General features: G+C 38.3%; 3 protein-coding genes and 1 pseudogene across 4 annotated transcripts; all 4 read left to right on the forward strand.

The window, feature by feature from the left end:
- Positions 1-1,744: 1,744 nt before the first annotated feature.
- LOC147275798 (chlorophyllase-1-like) lies at positions 1,745-3,187 on the forward strand. The gene is given in 3 exon segments (XM_086254643.1): positions 1,745-2,069; positions 2,297-2,870; positions 2,873-3,187. Coding segments are annotated over 3 exon segments (939 nt in total). The 5' UTR covers positions 1,745-1,823; the 3' UTR covers positions 2,992-3,187.
- A 611-nt stretch (positions 3,188-3,798) lies between these two features.
- LOC147275799 (putative F-box protein At5g55150) lies at positions 3,799-5,577 on the forward strand (annotated as a pseudogene).
- Positions 5,578-6,870: 1,293 nt separating this feature from the next.
- LOC147275800 (uncharacterized) lies at positions 6,871-11,780 on the forward strand. Of its 2 annotated transcripts, XM_086254044.1 has the most exons (9): positions 6,871-6,941; positions 7,800-8,321; positions 8,408-8,557; positions 8,651-8,803; positions 8,955-9,050; positions 9,387-9,500; positions 9,775-10,104; positions 10,237-10,598; positions 11,075-11,780. In XM_086254044.1, exons 2-9 carry the CDS (start codon positions 7,811-7,813, stop codon positions 11,684-11,686), a joined length of 2,328 nt encoding a protein of 775 aa, XP_086110170.1. In that variant the 5' UTR covers positions 6,871-6,941; positions 7,800-7,810; the 3' UTR covers positions 11,687-11,780. The 2 variants fall into 2 exon arrangements, with proteins under 2 accessions (XP_086110170.1, XP_086110171.1); XM_086254045.1 differs by lacking the exons at positions 6,871-6,941; positions 9,387-9,500 and having other exon boundaries at positions 7,790-8,321.
- A 2,423-nt stretch (positions 11,781-14,203) lies between these two features.
- Positions 14,204-18,998, forward strand: EOL1 (ETO1-like 1). Its single transcript, XM_086254844.1, has 5 exons — positions 14,204-15,050; positions 15,158-16,873; positions 17,180-17,471; positions 17,709-18,018; positions 18,579-18,998. The coding sequence occupies exons 1-5, from the start codon at positions 14,917-14,919 to the stop codon at positions 18,797-18,799; spliced, it is 2,673 nt and encodes an 890-aa protein (XP_086110970.1). The 5' UTR covers positions 14,204-14,916; the 3' UTR covers positions 18,800-18,998.
- Positions 18,999-19,000: the final 2 nt, after the last annotated feature.

The raw sequence follows: 19,000 nt of genomic DNA on the forward strand, positions 1-19,000 counted from the left end.
CTTTAATGGGTTACCTTACAAGGTGGAACTTGAAAGTGGTACTTATTGGAAGACAAAAGGTTTGATTTTGAAAGACATTAGTGAGTAGCTCATCTAGAAAATTCTGGTTTCTTGCATCAGATTTGATTGAAAAAGGAAAAATAGTTTTTCCAAACTTTTTTGTCCATTTCAGAAGATTAGATTTTCAAACATTTGATCTCTAAGCTGTGAGCTTGTAGTTTTAGTGATTAAGGGTATTGTTCATATGATTAATCATCTGGGCATAACGACAAGTCACACAAAGCTTAACATCATGTCGTTTGGGCCTAGACCTAAAAGCTAAGTCCCCGCTAGGCTCCGGCCTCCTAGGCCTTGACCTTCTGGGCTCCGGCTCCATAGGCTCCGGCCTCCTAAGCTCCGGCCCCATAGGCTCTGGCCTCCTAAGCTCCAGCCTCCTAGGCCCCGACCCGTGTCAACTCACTCGGATCCTCGAGACCGGTGACACGTGGCGCTCCTACAGTGCAAGTCATCACAAGGGACACGTGTCATCACCGGATTGGTTGACACTCTTCCCAAGGTACTATAAAAGAGGTACCTTCTTGTCACAAAAGGACAACTGAAATCATTATTATACTATTCACTCACTCTGCTCTCAGATCTCTCTGAACACTGACTTGAGCGTCGGAGGAGCTTTGGCCGGCACCACACCGGTGCCCTTCCCGCTCACTTTTGTGTACTTGCGCAGGGTGCTTTGGATATCATTCTCTCTCATTACTCACCAGTCGGACCCAGCTACCCGTTCCTGCCCCACTTCGACGTGTCGTCCTCTCAGTGGCGGGTCAACGGGCCTACGTGGTTCGACTCGACGTTGACTGCTTTACCATTTTTGAGCATCAACAGGTATGTACATCTACACATAAATTTCTAAGTTTAAATCCTATTACCCCAATAGCGTTTGATGAAAAATAAATACATTTTATTTGTGGAAATTCCAAAATGATAATTTACCAATTCTTATTTTACATGGGTGTGTCCTTTGTGTAAACTTTTTATTCAATCACTGGTAGGACATGCCTCAAGTTTGATTATCCATGAGGACTCAACAATACACCACAAAAAGCAACAAAACATGACTTGATTATCCATAAGGATGACTGGATGAGGGACCCAACAAGCCATGCCCTTTTTTGCCACATAGGCTTTTCTCAATGCAAAACCAACTCCAGCAATCAACCCACTTGTTTCAGAATTACACTCCAAATTCTCCTTGATTAAGCAAATTGCTACCAATTAATTAGTTCTTTTACTTGAAGACGAGACTCAGAGCTTTCATCAAGTTTTTTTTTTTTTTTTTTGTCCAATAGAGCTTTCAACTCGTTAAACAAGTGAAATAATATCAACACAGGTTGGGACATGGCCCATGGGACAACATTCTGAATAGGCTGTCAGCCTCTCCACTAAAATGTGAAAAAATAAATAAATAAATAAATAACTAGTACTATGATACCCATCCCTAGTAGGCCCACTTTTGATTGGGCCTCTGCTTTCGGCTATTTAACATTGGGCTGGTTAAATCGACCCGGTAATTAAGTATTTAACAGTGATGATGCATTTTCCATATGTTCCTCAAGGCCTTTTCCTTCTCTTTTGCCTTATTTTCCTTTCATTCATCTAGTTTTCTTATCAAGTTTTCAGAAAAGTCCAAACTGATCTGCCCAAGTTGACTGTAGGCCAACCATTGATTTACTATGAAGCATTTAAGCATTACTATAAAGAATAAACCAAAGCTTATCTTACATTTACATACCACTCCCTTCACAGTTCACAGACATTGAGCACCATATATGGCAGTGACTACATCTGTTTTTGATGAAGGAACCTTCCCCTTTACATGCATTACAGAGGAGACACCATGCTCTTCCTGCTTCGATTCTTCAGCACCTCCAAAGCCTCTGTTCATCGTTACACCAACCGTAACTGGAACTTACCCTGTAATCTTGCTTCTTCCTGGCTTCTACCTCCGCAACTACTTCTACAAAGAGCTACTCCAACACATAGCCTCTCATGGGTTCATAGCTGTCGCTCCTCAGGTAACTACATTTTTCACCTCAACTATAAATATACTATAATGGGTAATGCTCTTGTATCCGACCGAATGTGAATCTCGACTACACATTCAAGCAAGATTTAACTTAATCAATGATTCAGATTCAGGTCAAACTGTCAGACAATCTTAAAATCTGGACCACACATTCAAGCAAAACCTGACTTATCAAACGGTCCAATCTGAATTTTTAAATTGGTTTTTGATTATTAGTTATATGGGTATAATTTGCTTGCAAGCGGGCCTGAAGAAATAGAGTCAGCAGCAAAAGTCACAAACTGGTTACCAAAAGGCCTCCAATCTCTCCTCCCTGAAAATGTTGCACCAGACTTAACCAAACTTGCTCTGTCAGGCCACAGCAGAGGTGGGAAAGCAGCATTTGCACTAGCACTTGGACATGCCAAAGCTCCCCTGTCCCTCAACTTTTCAGTGCTCATAGGCATTGACCCTGTGGCCGGTGCTAGCCAAAATTGCAGGACCCAGCCCCATATCCTCACCTACGTCCCTCGCTCTTTCGACCTCAACATTCCGGTCAACTTGATTGGCACCGGGCTTGGACCGGAAAAGAAGAGTGATTGCATCATGTCACAACCATGTGCTCCAGATGGCGTGAACCACAAGGAGTTTTTCTATGAGTGCAAGCCCCCATGTGCACATTTTGTTGCTAAGGACTATGGTCACATGGACATGTTGGATGATGATCCACCGGGTTTGGTTGGGGCAGTGTCGGGTTGTATGTGTAAAAACGGGTCGGGTTCGAGGGACCCAATGAGGAGATCTGTGGGTGGATTGTTGTGGCGTTTTTGAAGGCTTATTTGAAAGGTGATGATGGGGATTTTGAAGCTATTGTGGGTGATCCTGCTATTGCTCCTGCCAAGCTTGAACCTGTGGAGTATATTAGTGCATAAAATCCTTCTCAAAGCTCAAGTATGATTATGGATTCTGGAGTAATTTTAGAATTATTAGATCAATAATAAAATCAATGTGCTCATGTTAAACGGGTTGATCTTATGTAATAATAATTGATAAGTTGTTCTTTGAGTGACATTTTTAGGGGTTGAATAATTGATAAGTTCTTATTATCATTAAAGGAAAAGCAGATAAATTGATAAGTTGCATAAGGCATATAAGTTGAATATTGCTAGGCACGCAGGCATACCGAAAGGCTGTTCTAAATTTACTGCAATTACAAAAAGCCAAGTGAAGCATGGAATTTGCGTAACAACCAAAAATTGATATTCATATTGAGTAACCATAACTAAACCTCAAATTAATGACCATATTATAATTTATGAGATGGTAGAGTCTAAGTCGAAAATACACTAAACTTCAAGGAATGTTGGGGTATTGGTTCTAAGTTCCCATCTAATTTCATATGTTAGTAATAACTAAAACGCAAAGACAGGTCACATGCATGGCTGGTTTGAGTGTTGGTTTCCATTTGTTTCAGTAATCCTCCTTCTATTGTTACTATTTTAGATAATGACTTCTTAGGTCTGGCCAGGCTGGTTCTGTGCCTGTGTAGTTTTTGTTTTTTTTTTTTTTCGGGCTTAGGCCCGCCATATTACACAAGGAAACCATTAAAAAAAAAAAACAACTAAAGGAATCCAAATCCTCTAAAGAAACATATGTGTTTTATTATAGCCTCTCTTCTGAATTTTGCTCCATGTATACGTTTTGAACTCCAATTTTAAGTTTTCAACAGTGAAATCTTGATGGCCAACTGGGGTAATCTTCCTCAAGATATGGTTGTCTCTTTCACCAAACGAATGGTTTGCATGGAGGATTTTATTGTGTTTGGCGCAGTTTGTAAAGTCACGGAGATCAGCTGCGACTAAGGAAAACTTTACTAGTACATTTGGATTAACACATCAAGTTCCATTCCTTGTGCTCCCAATGAAGGTGGGTGATGTCATCCGTGAGTTTTACAGTCTCACAAAAGGTAAGATTCAGAAACTCAATCTGCCAGAAACTATGATAAAGCATCGGTTCTATTCTTCTCTAGGATGGCTGCTCACTTTTTCTATTCCAGATTATTTACTTAGTCTGTTGCATCCTTTAAACCATTCTCAAATTGTGCTGCCATGTTTTATCAACGAAGACTTTACTTGTCAAAGCACGAACGATATCCATACAATCATAAAGAAGTTTGTCTTATCATCAAACCCTTCTTTGTCGACATTGGATTACACAGTCATGTTTCTCTATGGATATAAAAGTTTGGCATTTTGCAGACCAGGAGAAGATAAATATTGGACACGTATAACTTCAGAGAATAGATTATTTGATATAACTTATTATAACGGACAATTTTATGTCTTGGACTATGATGGGAGTGTAAGAATTATTTATGGACAAACCTAGTTTACTTAGGAAACAGAACAACTCATCATGTTTAAGAACAAAGGAATTGAGCTCTCCATGGTCTATCCGGATTCACCCCATATGACAGCTATGTTAATAAGTTTTAAGGGATGAGGGACTTATAGAAGTTGTAGGACTTCACCTAGATATGAACTAGGACTCTTAACCTTAGAGGAGCAGGATTGTATCTCGGCACAAAGTCTACTATGGGAAGGACTTGCCGAGACAACCTCTATAAAATAGAGCTAGTCCCTGCTCTCATACACACTGCAGAATATTGAGCCCCATAGAATCAATTGCTTCAAGTTGTAGAGAGAGAAGAAGGCTAGCTTGTTCATTCCACCATGTCTTCCTCATCTAATGGTAAGTTTGGACTTGCAGGTAGTGATGATTCTGTGTTCTTATACATGTATGTCTCAAGTATATATAACTGGATGTTTTATATATAGCTTACAGGGAGTGTTTTGGTTTGTGAGATTGAAGACCCTAAGCAACTAAGTATGAGGGTTGTTGCTCCAAAGTTACCAACCCAACTTTTTAAGTCAGGGTTGCATACACTATATCTGGTGGAATCAGGAGGGACCTTGTTGGTGGTTTTGTGTTATGAGAAGCAGGGAAGGTTAGGCCAAAGCTGCTTATTGGCTGGGTTTAGGGTGTTTAAGGTGCCATTTGGTAATGACAATGAGTGGTTGGACTTGGAGGTAAAGAACTTGGGGAATAGAACGTTGTTCTTGGGTGATAATAATTCTTCTTTCTCTGTTGAGGCTTCAGGCTACTCTGGATGCAAGGCTAATTGCATTTATTTCACGGAATATATAGACTGCACTTCTTTTGGTTGTTTTAATATGGAAGATGGAAATATCAAGCGACATTCTGTCAAATTTCCTAGTTTCCTTCCCAGAGAAAGCGGATCCCGTAATTTCCGAACACCGTAGTTATTATGGATTCAACCGAGTTTTTAATTTAGTGGGATGCCCTGCTACTGCATCTGCAAAGCTTGAACATTCATTACATCAGAAAGTCATGCTTGATCAGGTTCAATTAATGGTCTTCCGCGTATGATTTTAGTGCACTTATTTGGTCGATTTATCTTCTTGACATGTAAAACTGGTTGCTTATTAGTCATTATTAAGTCCTCATTATATAAGTTTTATTAATTAGGCAGCTGTCTTGTTTACACATGTTGCTAGTAGTTAATTTAACAGAGATACTGCATTTTCCATGTGATTCCATGTGATCCCGTAGTATAGTTGCACAATGTGGGATTTATAATTTCACAATTTGGAGCTGTATATGCTACCTTTTGTTTCCTGTGCATATTCTGCAGACGCTAGAACAAGGTAAATGGAATGAGTAAGAACCTCACAAGACAGAGGTCCAAGTAAAACTTGCTAAGCGTGGTACTTGGTGCAGCAGAGAACAAGGATAGCAAAATAAAAGCCCAATTAACTGGGATCTGATCTAAATTATAAATGGTCCCATCTAATTTTTTTATGTCAATGACTCTTATTAGTGTTCAGGAACTTCGTTCGTAAACTTTTAAATTCATGAATTGGCAACTCAAAATCTTACAAAAACCGTACACAATTCTGACAAAACCCAAAAAAGATATGGTGAAATTTAATCAAGCAATTGGTAGAACAGGAAAATTAAATAAATAGAAACTACGAACCATTGGTACTTTTGTTAATGGAAAAAAAAGTGTAAACCAAGTAAATCTGTGACAGCATCAAATACTTGAAGTGCAGAAAAAGCCATATTCCAAAATCAAGAAGTGTAAACCAAGTAATTAATTAAATCTGTAGCAGCATCAAATGCTTGTAGTGCAGAGACAGTCATTCCAAAATCAAGAGCTGAAAATGATCAGGATTTAGATGGGATGTGTTGCAGTCTTGCTTTTCCAATCCACAGGAAATCCCCAAAATGAAAGGGATGAGAGAATATATATATATATATATATATATATATGGAACAGCTAGCTTAGCTGTTGTGACAGTAAAAGAGTAAACAAGTGTAAAGGGTAGAGAATATATAAATATAACTGGGCCAAAAGAAAAAGGGTAAAGATTAACGAGACAATTTGATTGACATGATATATAACAAGTGTAAAAATTATACCTTCCACATACCAGTGCAGCAGATCTTTCTTCTAACTTCCACCAATGGATGAGTGATGCAAGTTCCAAAAAATATACCTTCTTTTGGCCAGAGAAAAACTCTAGAAATTGGAGAGGTTTAACATTGAAAATTGCGCAGGAAATTAAATGATGTACGTAAATGGAGGTATTAATTATAAGCTCCTCGGACTCCCCTGTTACTCTGTTTAATTTACTGAATTTACAAGTTATATGAGACAGCTTGTTCAGTTGTTCCTTCTCTTTCTTGACCACTTTGTGGGTATAGCTGCTGCTGATGGGTCTCTCAGTTACCAAACTCTCAATACTAGATGTCTTTCAGAGTTTGAGTTGCGTACCTGGGGATCAACGAGACAAAGGTAAAAGCAGAAACGAGTCAATAATTGTTTTCTTTTCTAATATATAATTACAAAGACTGAAAGACTAATACTTTTATATGTCAATGAATCATGTTACTAATGTTCAGCAACTTTGTTCGTGAACAGTTTAGTTCATGGATCAGCAACCCAAAATCTGGTTTGTATGCTCACTTTATATGAATCTGTAATTCATCAACAGACTGTTTCCACAGGCTTCATAGTTACTTTTAAATTTTCATATATATTTTATACTGAAGAGATATTTAGATTCAACCCCACAAATTTCATATACACACTAGACAATTTTGACAAAACCCAAAAAGATATGATGAATTTAATCAAGTAATTGATATAACAGGAAATTGGAAAAGAAATCAGGAACAGTTAATACTTTTGGTTAAAGGGAAAAGAAGTGTAAACCAAGTAGATCTATGGCAGCATCAAATACTTGAAGTGCAGAAAAAGTCATTCAAAAATCAAGCTGAAAATGATCATGATTTAGATGGCATGTGTTGCAGTCTTGCTTTTCCAGTCCACAGGAAAACCCCAAAGTGAAAGGAATGAGAGAATATGAAACAGCTAGCTTAGCTGCTGTGATAGTAAAAGAGTAAACAAGTGTAAAGGGTACGTAGAGAATAGAAGTAACTGGGCCAAAAGAAAAGGGTAAAGACTAAAGAGAGAATTTGATTGCCCTGTAAGTTAACAAGCGTAAAGGGTAGAGATATACAGAACTTACTTAAGATCCAAGTCTTATAGACCCCATCTTAGAGATATACTGACTTAGTAGTATTGTTTCAGTTTCTTTAAATATGTATGAGCACAAGCGTCAGTACTAATTGTCAGTCTCAGTTATAGCAGGCAGAGAAGAAATGGCTTCCCCCACAAAGCCTATGGACACCGAGCAAATCAAGAAAGATTTGTTCAAAATCGCGATGAAAAGCAAATGGGATGACGTTGTTAAAATCTATAGGAAGCACCCTGAGGCTCGCGAGGCAAAGATCACGAAATCAGGTCACACAGCACTGCATATAGCAGTGTCGGATGGGCAAGAACGTCATGTTGAAGAACTAGTAGAGCTTGTTAGCAAAGAGGAGCTTCAAATTGAGAACGAGCGAGGGAATACTCCTCTTCACCTGGCAGCGTCAATGGGGAATGTGAGAATGTGTGAGTGCATTGCCAAAAAAAATCCTCAGGTGGTCGGAACAAAAAACAAAGAAACTGAGACCCCTCTGTTCTTGGCTGCTCTCCATGGCAGAAAAGATGCCTTCTTGTCCCTGCACTACATCTGTACCCCTGATGGTCAACCCAAACACTATGATTATTGTCGGAGGGAGGACGGCGAGACCATCCTGCATCGTGCAATTGCAGGAGATTACTTCGGTATTCATTAGCACTTTGATCGCTTATATTCTTCTGTAATATGTAAAATAAATCAATTAACAATTTGTACATTTTGTGGTTGACAGATTTGGCATTTCAGATAATTAACCTGTACGACGGTCTTGTGAATTCTGTGAATGAGGAAGGGCTTTCCCCTCTCCATCTTCTGGCGAGTAAGCCTTCTGCCTTCAAAAGTGGTAGCCACCTTGCAGGATGCAACAAAATCATTTACCACTGTAAGTAAGAAAAAGAGTAATGTTAGATGTACCACATTTATTACGATTGAGTTTAGTTTTGTATTGAAGCATGGTTATTCACTTATTTGGAAGGCATATATGTTGATGAGCTCGAGGTGGAACAGCCGGATCGCTTTCATCAGCGGATAGATAAAAGATTCCGCGATGAAAAGGATCCCAAATATCCAGAAAACTACAAAACCTGCATCAATTTCCTTCGGGTGTTCGGGGATATGATTAAAGTTGGTATGTGATCAATTAAATGATAGTCTGATAGAACATCTTGCATGTAATGGCAATTCAATCAAGATTGGCTTTTAATTTAGGCTTGCATTTCTGTAAGAATCTATCACACTGATATCATGTGCATGCTCTATGTACTATTTGCAATTTGCAGTTACCAATAACCACGCGGAAAGGGAAGAAGGAAAAAAACTTACTGATGCAGAGGACCCTGTAGGTGCTAAACAAGCTCTCAACGGAAGAAAACCAGGTAAGGAATAATGCCTATTCTTTCTTGTATGCCTACTCGATCTGTTACACTACACATAAACTGCTTCAAGCCTAGCTAGCACTGATCATGATTCTAAGTCATTTATTTACACTAATAAAGTGCTTCTAGACTCGTGCGAATTGAAAAAACAAGTAATGCTATAGGGACCATGATACCATATTTATTTATTACATTGTAGCTTAGAATTACATCTCTAACAGAGAAGGAACCCCTGTTACAAGTGGATGAAGCATTCCTCCATTGGAGATGTGCTCTACAATGTGGTGCTCAGTCATGAAAAATCTCTTTATTAATTATATGATACCACACATATAGGATCCCAATCGAATAATGGACATCAACCAGCTGCTCCCGAACTTTATAATTACAACGCATGCTTCGAGTTTCTCAAGCTCTTATCAAAGGCAATGCTGATTGTACTTGGACTTGGTATGGCACTTTTTTCTTTTATCCTAACATCTGTGTGTGTATATATATACTTGCCGGATCGAGAGTCTTATGCATATTGTGAATCTCAACCATTAACTATGTCAATTTTTGCTTAAACGGTGGTCCAAATTCATAGTCTGTTAAGAGAACATTCATGTTACCTATTTCTATACATTTTTAATCTCATTATGCATATCTTTTTAAGATCTACTACACATATCTAGACATTTATGCATATGCAATACATTAATTTTGCCTTGAATGCTTGAATTAGGGTCTAGCGAGATACAAAGGATAAGGGCAAAGAAAGAAAAGCACAAGTGGTCTGTTCAGGTCATGAATGAACTACTAAATGCTTCCATGTTGTACGAAGACAGTGGTCTGAGTATGTACGAAGACAGTGGTCTGAGTATGAATCCGCTGCAGGCTACAGCACCATCCCAAAAAGACAGTGATGAAGAGACAAAGCCTTATGCAATTAGGGATGGTGGCTCCATCATTATCGGAACCATTGAACAGATGACTCCTCCTGGGACAGCAGATTCTTCAGAAACTGACCAATCAGGCCATAATAACAACGGTAAAGAAAAGACTCCATCACATGGTAAGTGCTCTTTATCCAGCCTCTGTATGCATAATTTTAGTCCTATTTAGTATAGTCCAGTCCAGTCCAACTCAATCCAGCGTAACAAATGAGCCCCTGTATTTGACAATTACTTAAAATGTACGTACCTAGGATTTTTTCCACAAGTGACAAAGAAGAAAACCCCTGAAGCAAAGAAGGGGGAAACCCCCATATTGATTGCTGCAAAAAATGGTGTGACTGAAATGGTGGAGAAGATCCTCGAACTTTTTCCGGTGGCCATCCACGACCTTAATGCAGACAAGAAGAATATAGTGCTACTGGCTGTGGAACACAGGCAACCCCAAGTGTACCAGCTCTTGCTAAAGAGAAATTACATCAAAGACAGTGTGTTCAGAAAAGTGGATATTGACGGGAATAGTGCCTTGCATCTCGCAGCAAAGTTCGGAGACTATAAACCTTGGTTAATTCCTGGGGCTGCCTTGCAGATGCAATGGGAAATCAAATGGTATGAGGTAAGGAATAAGGATTTAAACCCGGCCATATATATATATATATGGTCTTCATTAATTAATTTTTTTGCATAATAATAAAATGACCACATTTATTTATAGGCAAGTCTCACTTTTGGTAGAGGAGAAATTTTTTATGAGGCATGTTTTATCTTTCATAGGAGATGAGTCTCATGTTTGGGGGCCCGCTTTATTGTGGGTAGAAGCTTCGGTTATGACAAATTTTTATTGTGTGCAATCTTAATAGTTAACAGTAGTAGTATATATCTATATAATAATTTAAGTATATTAATAATATTATATCAGCATGTCACGTGATATTATATAAAAAATTCTATAATACTATACGAAATTAGCATGCCCCATATATACAAAATTGAGTACTATGAAAAATGTGACATAACAAAATATATTACATCAAACATGCATTATGTTAACAAAATGATGTTATTAAGATACAAAGAACATTTGTTATGCAGTTTGTAAAAAGCTCGATGCCACTACACTTCTTTGTCCGCTACAACAATGCATGCGAGACTGCAAAGGAAATTTTCACGAAAACCCACACAAGCATCGTCAAAGACGGAGGCAAGTGGCTCACAAGCACCTCCGAGTCCTGCTCAGTGGTGGCGGCGCTGATAGCCACCGTGGCCTTTGCCACCGCCACCACCGTTCCCGGCGGCACCAAAGAGGAAAGCGGCAAGCCAACCCTCGAAAACCAGCCAGCTTTCGACGTTTTTGCCATCGCATCATTAGTTGCCCTCTGCTTTTCGGTCACGGCCTTGGTGATGTTCCTGTCCATCCTCACGTCTCGGTACCAAGAGAAGGACTTCGGGAGAGACCTCCCGAGGAAGCTTCTCGTGGGTTTGACGTCGCTGTTCGTTTCCATAGCTTCGATGTTGGTTTCTTTTTGCGCCGGACATTTTTTCGTGCTTATAGATAAGCTCAAATACGCGGTGTTTCCGGTTTATGCCATAACGTGCTTGCCTGTAACGTTTTTTGCAATGGCGCAGTTTCCACTCTATGTTGATCTCATATGGGCTACTTTCAAGAAGGTGCCACAAAGGAGTTTCAAGGTAGCTCCTCTTTAATATATAATTAAGGCCTTAATTATGTATATCTACTTTTGCATGCATGTTTTGCTCTTAATTACAATTGTCTGGGTTTTGTGTACATATGTATTCTATTTATGTCCACGCTTGTTAATTAGCTATATATTATCTTGGTTTCACATTATAAGTTTTTTGTTGTATATAATCAATGTAAAACGTTTTAGACTTTAACATTGTACGTGGAGAGAAATATTATTAGATCATTACATTACATATATGTAATTGAACAATGTGAGAGATACATGCATGAACATGATGGCGGTGATGATAATTCATCAATAATAATAGAATATGGGAAGATTATACTAGAGAGGAACTAACCTGTCCGACACAGAGACAAATGGTATGCCTCCATATTCTCTCTCTCTCTCTAACTGTAACTGAGATAACACATTTCTCTATAACATGGACATGTAAGTTATTCTCGCTATACTATTAGTATAAATTAAAAATTTACACCAAAAAAAAAAAAAACCGGAATTGGTAAAAGAGAATCACAAAGAACCTGGTTACTGGATTAACAACGTGGCTGAGGACCCTTATTTAGCCCATTTTTATGCATTGGGCTTGTCAATTAAAAGGTTGTTGCCCTGGCCAAAGAATGGGCTGGGCTAAGGTTTGTTCTTAGTGGGTTTTTTTTGCCCAAATTTACATCATGATGACATCAAAAGAACAAAAGTAAAAAAAAAAAAAAAAAAAAAAGGATTATTAGAAAATAATTGATTGGCCACAACTTGTTCAAAGCAAAGCAAGCTATCAGTTATAAAAACGTATCTAAAATGTTATTGGGGTCCTAGTCTTCTTCCCATGATGATGGAAATGGCACACGACTATAAACGCACCAAAGATGACACTTTAGATTTGTCTAATTCCAACTATTAAATGATAGTGTATAAAATGGGTCCCGGATTTCTTGGGTCTTTATATTAACTTATAAGATACATGAAAATTTAGTGGTTGACTATTATTTTATGGGATGATGTGTAGTTAAGTAGTAATTAACTTATAAGATACATGAAAAAAAGAAAATGTGTGATTGCAAAACAATGAAAATGATAAGGCCCATGAGTTCATTGTTTTTTATGTTTTGAAAATACCAATTTGTTGGAGACTGCATCTGAATTCAAATTGGGTTCATATTATTTCATGTCTAAAGTTGGAGAGTAAAGTCAAGTTTCCAACTCCCAATCTCATTCTCATTGTCCCACAGGGCCACAACAACAGAGGATGAAAGGCTGTTTTGTCGTTAAATCAAGAGAACGAATGTTAGGGTGATTTTGGTCATTTTGATAGTTATTTTTCCGAGAATTCAAAGGCGAAAACATCGCATTTGCTGATTGCTAGAACAGCATGTGCTGTTGATCGTTTTACACTTTCTCAGGGGAAGAGAGAATCTTACATATAAACACTCGTACCGTAAATTCTTGTGATATAAATATTGGGCTACATTTCATATCAACAGTCATGTCAAATTTGGAAACCGATTTTGTTAAAATATTCGTACAAATAACATAGATAAGCAAATAAGTTACAAACACAGAAGATTACCTTAAAAAAAACAAAAAATTCAAACAACAAAAAGATAAAACTACTTGAGTATGTTGAAAAATCTTCAGATAAAAATAGATAAGAATGCATGATAAATGTGAGCAATTAAATTGTAAGATTTTAATGTGTTTTGTAATTATATTACTTATATTTCTTATGGTGATGTAAATTATGCATTTGTGCTTATGTATGCTTATATTTATTATGATAATATATTATTCATATTTATCATGTTTATATATGTTCTCATTTATCATGATATACGGTCATTATGCTTGCATTTCTTCCACTTACAAAATAATGTTCTCATACTTACATTTTTGTAGTAGTATCACATTTTTAATAAAAATATATGTATTTCACCTCTATTAAATATATGTAGTATAAAAAAATGTGATATATCAACATCATTCAACTAAATATTATGTGGTCTTTTTTTTTTTTGCCAATAAATATTATGTGGTTTATCTATTATAATAAATATGTGTCTTTGACTCTTTGCCTCTTTGGTATGAGTGATGTACACAAGAATATGTCCTTCAATTCTTAATTTATACTCACCATTCTATAATTTCTAATAAATTCGATAAGGTACCCATTCTGAAAACTGGAAAGTGAATATTTTTTTTCGGGCAAAATAAAAACAACTGACAATTATTGATTGATGTAATGTAAACCAGACAATTATTGATGTAATGTATGCCAAAACGATAGGGTTAGGATTAACCCCACGCCAAAATGACGTCGTTTGGCTTGCACAAAGTCCAAATTGGCCATATCCTCCACAATCGAATGTAATTATTGTCATTTTTTGTTTATCTTGTTCAGAATTTCAGATTAGTTTGTGACTTTGTGTAGCCCCAACCCAACAGTGGCTGTCTATTATTATTTCTGGTGTGCAACGGAAAAAAAACAGGTGAGAAAGAAAAAAAGGAAAAAACTTTCCCTTTTAACAAACAAAAGTCAGGCAAAGTTAAAGTGGGCATTTTTCATTTGGATTCCTTCACTTGGTCCCATGCCTCCGAAGCTCTCAGCTCGCAATCTGTGATAAGGGGTTCTGCAAATTCAAGCCATAAGTGAAGTGGGTCTCTTTCTCCTCTCTCTCTCTCTCTCACTTGTTTGCTTATGGTGTTTTGGCATTTTATGAGGGGATTGGGTGGGCTCTAATGCGAATGTTCGGCCACATTTCTGGTAGAGATCTCACGTAACTGTTAGTGGGTGTTTGGTCTTTTGTGGTTTTATCTGCTTTCGTGCATTGAGATTTGACGAGAGTAATGATGTTTGTTGTAAGCTAAAAAGCATCAGAACTCAAACAGAACATGTATGTCCGTATGATTCTGTTGCTAAAATGAGCAAACCTTGATTTTTTTTGGTGAATGAAAATAGGACCCATAGATTTTTTTGGGGTGAATTTGGTGTGTATCAAGTTGTTGATATAGGTCCACATAGACATTAATAGTGTTTGTCTGTTTGTAATTTTTAAAAGCCTAGTGATTTGGGATCACTGGTGATTTGGGAAATCTATAAGCCTAGTGATTTGGGATCACTCGGAAATTTTGTGTGTATTTTCCTTTCCCCAATATTTGTTGTGTTTGAGTTTGGAGAGAGAAACCCATCTGGCTGTTTTGGAGATCTGGGATTTGTTCAGTCTCTTATGCCCTATGAGGATCTTTTTCCCCTCTGAGTCCTGTAAAGAATCACAGCTCAATGCTCTCAATCCACAGTCCTGGCTCCAGGTTGAAAGAGGGAAGCTTTCCAAGCTTTCATCAAGCTCCTCCTCCCCCTCTTCTTCTATGTAAGTCATTCTTCGGATTGTTTTATTTTCAATAACTATTTTTATTTCCCATTTCACAATATTGATTTCATTTTTTTATTTGGGGGTTGGGTGTGCAATTGTTGTAGAGAATCTCTTATCAAGGTCCCTGAGCCGCCAATACTCCCGTTCTATAAACCTGTTGATTATGTAGAGCTTTTAGCTCAAATTCATGAAGAACTTGAGTTGTGTCCTCCACAAGAGCAATCGAATCTTTGTTTGTTACAATTCCAGGTCTTTAGGGGCCTTGGAGAAGTCAAGCTGATGCGAAGAAGCCTCCGTGCAGCTTGGCAGAAAGCCAGTACCGTTCATGAGAAGCTTGTATTTGGAGCATGGTTAAAGTATGAGAAGCAAGGGGAAGAGCATATTTCTGACTTGCTTGCCACTTGCGGTAAATGTGCACAAGAGTTTGGACCAATAAATATTTTGGCTTTGCTTCCTTTTGATGTAACTGTGAGTAGTACCCATGAGACTATTTCAATGAATGGGAACCAAATTTCAAGAAATGTCAGTTTTAGAATTGAAGATGAGAAAATAGTTTGTGATAGGCAGAAAATATCGAGCCTTTCTGCTCCATTTCATGCCATGCTTAATGGCTGTTTCTCAGAATCACTTAGTGAGGACATAGATTTGTCGCACAACAATCTCTCTGCATCAGGTATGAGGGCAATCAATGAGTTCAGTATGACAGGCAGTTTGAGTGAAGTCCCTTCACATCTATTATTGGAAATATTAGTTTTCGCCAATAAATTTTGTTGTGAAAAGCTCAAAGATGCTTGTGATAGGAAACTTGCATCCTTGGTGTCTTCTAGAGAAGATGCAGTAGAACTCATGGAATATGCTCTTGAAGAGAACTGTCGTGTCCTTGCTGCATCATGTTTACAAGTTTTCTTAAATGATCTTCCTGATTGTTTGAATGACAACCGGGTGGTGGAAATATTCAGGCATGCTGATAAACAACAGAGATCCATCATGGTTGGGCCAGCCTCATTTTCACTGTACTGTTTATTGAGTGAAGTTTCTATGAACCTTGATCCTCAGTCGGATAAAACAGCTTGTTTCCTGGAACGGTTGGTGGAGTTTTCTGAAAATGATAGGCAAAGGATGCTGGCATGCCATCAGTTGGGATGCCTAAGGCTCTTGAGAAAAGAGTATGATGAAGCTAAGCGTCTTTTTGAGGCAGCTTTAAATGCTGGCCATATTTATTCTGTTGCAGGTTTAGCTAGACTGGGCTACATTAAGGGTCACAAACTTTGGTCATATGAGAAGCTGAGCTCTGTACTCTGCTCTGTTACTCCACTTGGATGGATGTATCAGGAGAGGTCATTATACTGTGAAGGTGATAAGAGATGGGAAGACCTTGAGAAAGCATCTGAGTTGGACCCAACTCTTACTTACCCTTACATGTATCGTGCAGCTACATTAATGAGAAAACAGGACGTTCAAGCTGCGCTTGCAGAAATCAATCGGGTTCTGGGGTTTAAACTTGCATTAGAATGCTTGGAACTCCGGTTTTGTTTCTATCTTACTGTCGAGGATTATCACTCAGCCATTTGTGATGTTCAAGCAATTCTTACTCTCTCCCCAGATTATAGGATGTTCGAGGGACGGGTGGCAGCATCCCAACTTCGTACACTTGTGCGTGAGCATGTTGACAATTGGACAACAGCAGATTGTTGGCTGCAATTGTACGACCGGTGGTCTTCAGTTGATGATATTGGGTCCCTCTCTGTTATTTTCCAGATGCTTGAATCTGATGCAGCCAAAGGTGTTCTGTATTTCAGACAGTCATTGCTTCTCCTCAGGTATGTTTTGAACCTCAATTTTTGGTGGGGACTGTGATATAATTCCTTGTATGTCAACAGGCCCAAGCTTTTTGTTGGTTATCATGTAACTGTAATTTATTCATGTTCAACCCAAAAATTATGAGTACCCAAATAGTTGCCTATGCCAAATATGATGATTTCCAAATTTTAGTATTGGATTTCAGTGAGAGAATTTTTGGTTCCCAAATCCTGCCTTTGGTCCATGCTCTCTTCCATATGATATTTTTGGTGGCATTGTATCCTGTTAATGAAATGTCTGTTGAAATCTCAAGTCTTTTTGATCAGGTTGAACTGTCCTGAAGCAGCCATGCGGAGTTTACAATTAGCACGTCAACATGCATCCAGCGAACATGAACAATTGGTTTATGAGGGATGGATATTATATGATACAGGCCATTGTGAGGAAGGGCTCCAAAAAGCTGAGGAATCTATCAAAATTAAAAGATCCTTTGAGGCCTTCTTTTTGAAAGCGTATGCACTGGCGGACTCTAGCCAAGATCCGTCTTGTTCTTCAACTGTTGTTTCTCTCCTTGAAGATGCCTTGAAGTGCCCCTCGGACAGGCTGCGGAAAGGTCAGGTATGGTTTCTGTAACCAAATCATGAAAGTTTTCCTTATCCTGAATTTCTATGGGGGTTGTCCAACAAAAGTGTATTTCATATTCCACTGGACCAAGTGCGATATTCTGTAGAATGCTCAGTGATGATTAGAATTGCTTATCTCCATCATTTCCAAGTTGAATTTTGGACTGCTGATCCTCCCAGGTTTCAGCATATTCTGACCTTTCTATGAATCCTTCAATTTTTCTTTTGCCAGGCACTTAACAACCTTGGAAGTGTCTATGTTGACTGTGGGAAGTTAGAGTTGGCAGCTGATTGCTACATAAATGCTCTTAAGATCAGGCATACCCGAGCCCACCAGGGCCTTGCTCGGGTTTATTTTCTCAGAAACAACAAGGCTGCTGCATATGATGAAATGACCAAACTGATTGAGAAGGCTCGGAATAATGCATCTGCCTATGAGAAGAGGTCTGAATACTGTGATCGTGAGCTCACAAAGACAGATCTGGAGATGGTCACCCACTTAGATCCACTTCGGGTGTACCCTTACAGATACAGAGCTGCAGGTTTGATTTTTCTTCTTTCTTCTACCTTTATACCTGCATAAATGTAATGCTACCTAATGTTGGTGGCATTAAAATATCAAAATATCTAAAACAATTGCATAATATTGTGCCGCAATGGCCCTACTACTGGTATATCAAGCAGTGGTGAGGCCCATGAGGCAACTTTAAACAACTGATGTTGATAATGTTTTATGGAGTCTCTTGCATTGAAGTCTCTGAGTGAAACAGAGATCCCAGTTATTGGTGCCTACCCAGTAAGAACAACAATGCCAACAACAATCATTGACCATCTTTGTTGCTGGATTGTCTAGCATTTAGGTCTCTGGCTGGAATTCTGATTCAAACTCAGATTCTATTTTATCCTCCATGCACATTGAGCTGGGAGAATGGGAAAATGCGTTGACACATGACATGATGATAACACTTTGCCTTCGTTTGTGTGGGAAATAAAATTCAAAAATTGTGATAACAAGACAGGCATTGTACTATTACTGTTTGTCATTATCCCAGTTTTATTTCTGATGATAGTGAAGTGGAACTCTGTTTTGTTGATGGAACAGTGTTAATGGATAGCCACAAAGAAAAAGAGGCCATTGCAGAACTATCAAGGGCAATTGCATTCAAAGCCGACCTCCACCTTCTGCACTTACGGGCTGCATTCCATGAGCACATTGGGGATGTAATGGGTGCCTTGCGAGATTGCCGAGCTGCTCTCTCCGTCGACCCAAACCATCAAGAGATGCTGGAGCTTCACAGTCGTGTAAACAGCCATGAGCCATGAACATAGAAATTGAAAACTAAAAGTCTAAAAGATGAAATTTTAGTTTAAAGTTGTATCACCACCGTGTATACTGAATGGCAAGTATACGAGTGGTACCTCCATGTCATATCTCTTCTTTTTTACAGGTCAAAATTTTTGTAATCTATGCTTTTGGAAATATAATTTATCAATTGCAAGTTACCCATGTTTTTCTCTTACATA

This window comes from Dryas octopetala, chromosome 8 (genome assembly GCF_963921425.1).
Source record: "Dryas octopetala chromosome 8, drDryOcto1.1, whole genome shotgun sequence".
Taxonomy (NCBI): domain Eukaryota; kingdom Viridiplantae; phylum Streptophyta; class Magnoliopsida; order Rosales; family Rosaceae; genus Dryas; species Dryas octopetala.

Bases quoted from the DNA above. Each gene is read 5' to 3' on its own strand.
- LOC147275800 (XM_086254044.1), top strand. From the start codon at position 7,811: ATGGCTTCCCCCACAAAGCCTATGGACACCGAGCAAATCAAGAAAGAT. The intron at 8,558-8,650 runs GTAAGTAAGAAA...CTTATTTGGAAG, and splicing joins CAACAAAATCATTTACCACT to GCATATATGTTGATGAGCTC. The intron at 9,501-9,774 runs GTATGGCACTTT...TGCTTGAATTAG, and splicing joins GCTGATTGTACTTGGACTTG to GGTCTAGCGAGATACAAAGG.
- EOL1 (XM_086254844.1), top strand. From the start codon at position 14,917: ATGAGGATCTTTTTCCCCTCTGAGTCCTGTAAAGAATCACAGCTCAAT. The intron at 16,874-17,179 runs GTATGTTTTGAA...CTTTTTGATCAG, and splicing joins CAGTCATTGCTTCTCCTCAG to GTTGAACTGTCCTGAAGCAG. The intron at 17,472-17,708 runs GTATGGTTTCTG...TTCTTTTGCCAG, and splicing joins ACAGGCTGCGGAAAGGTCAG to GCACTTAACAACCTTGGAAG.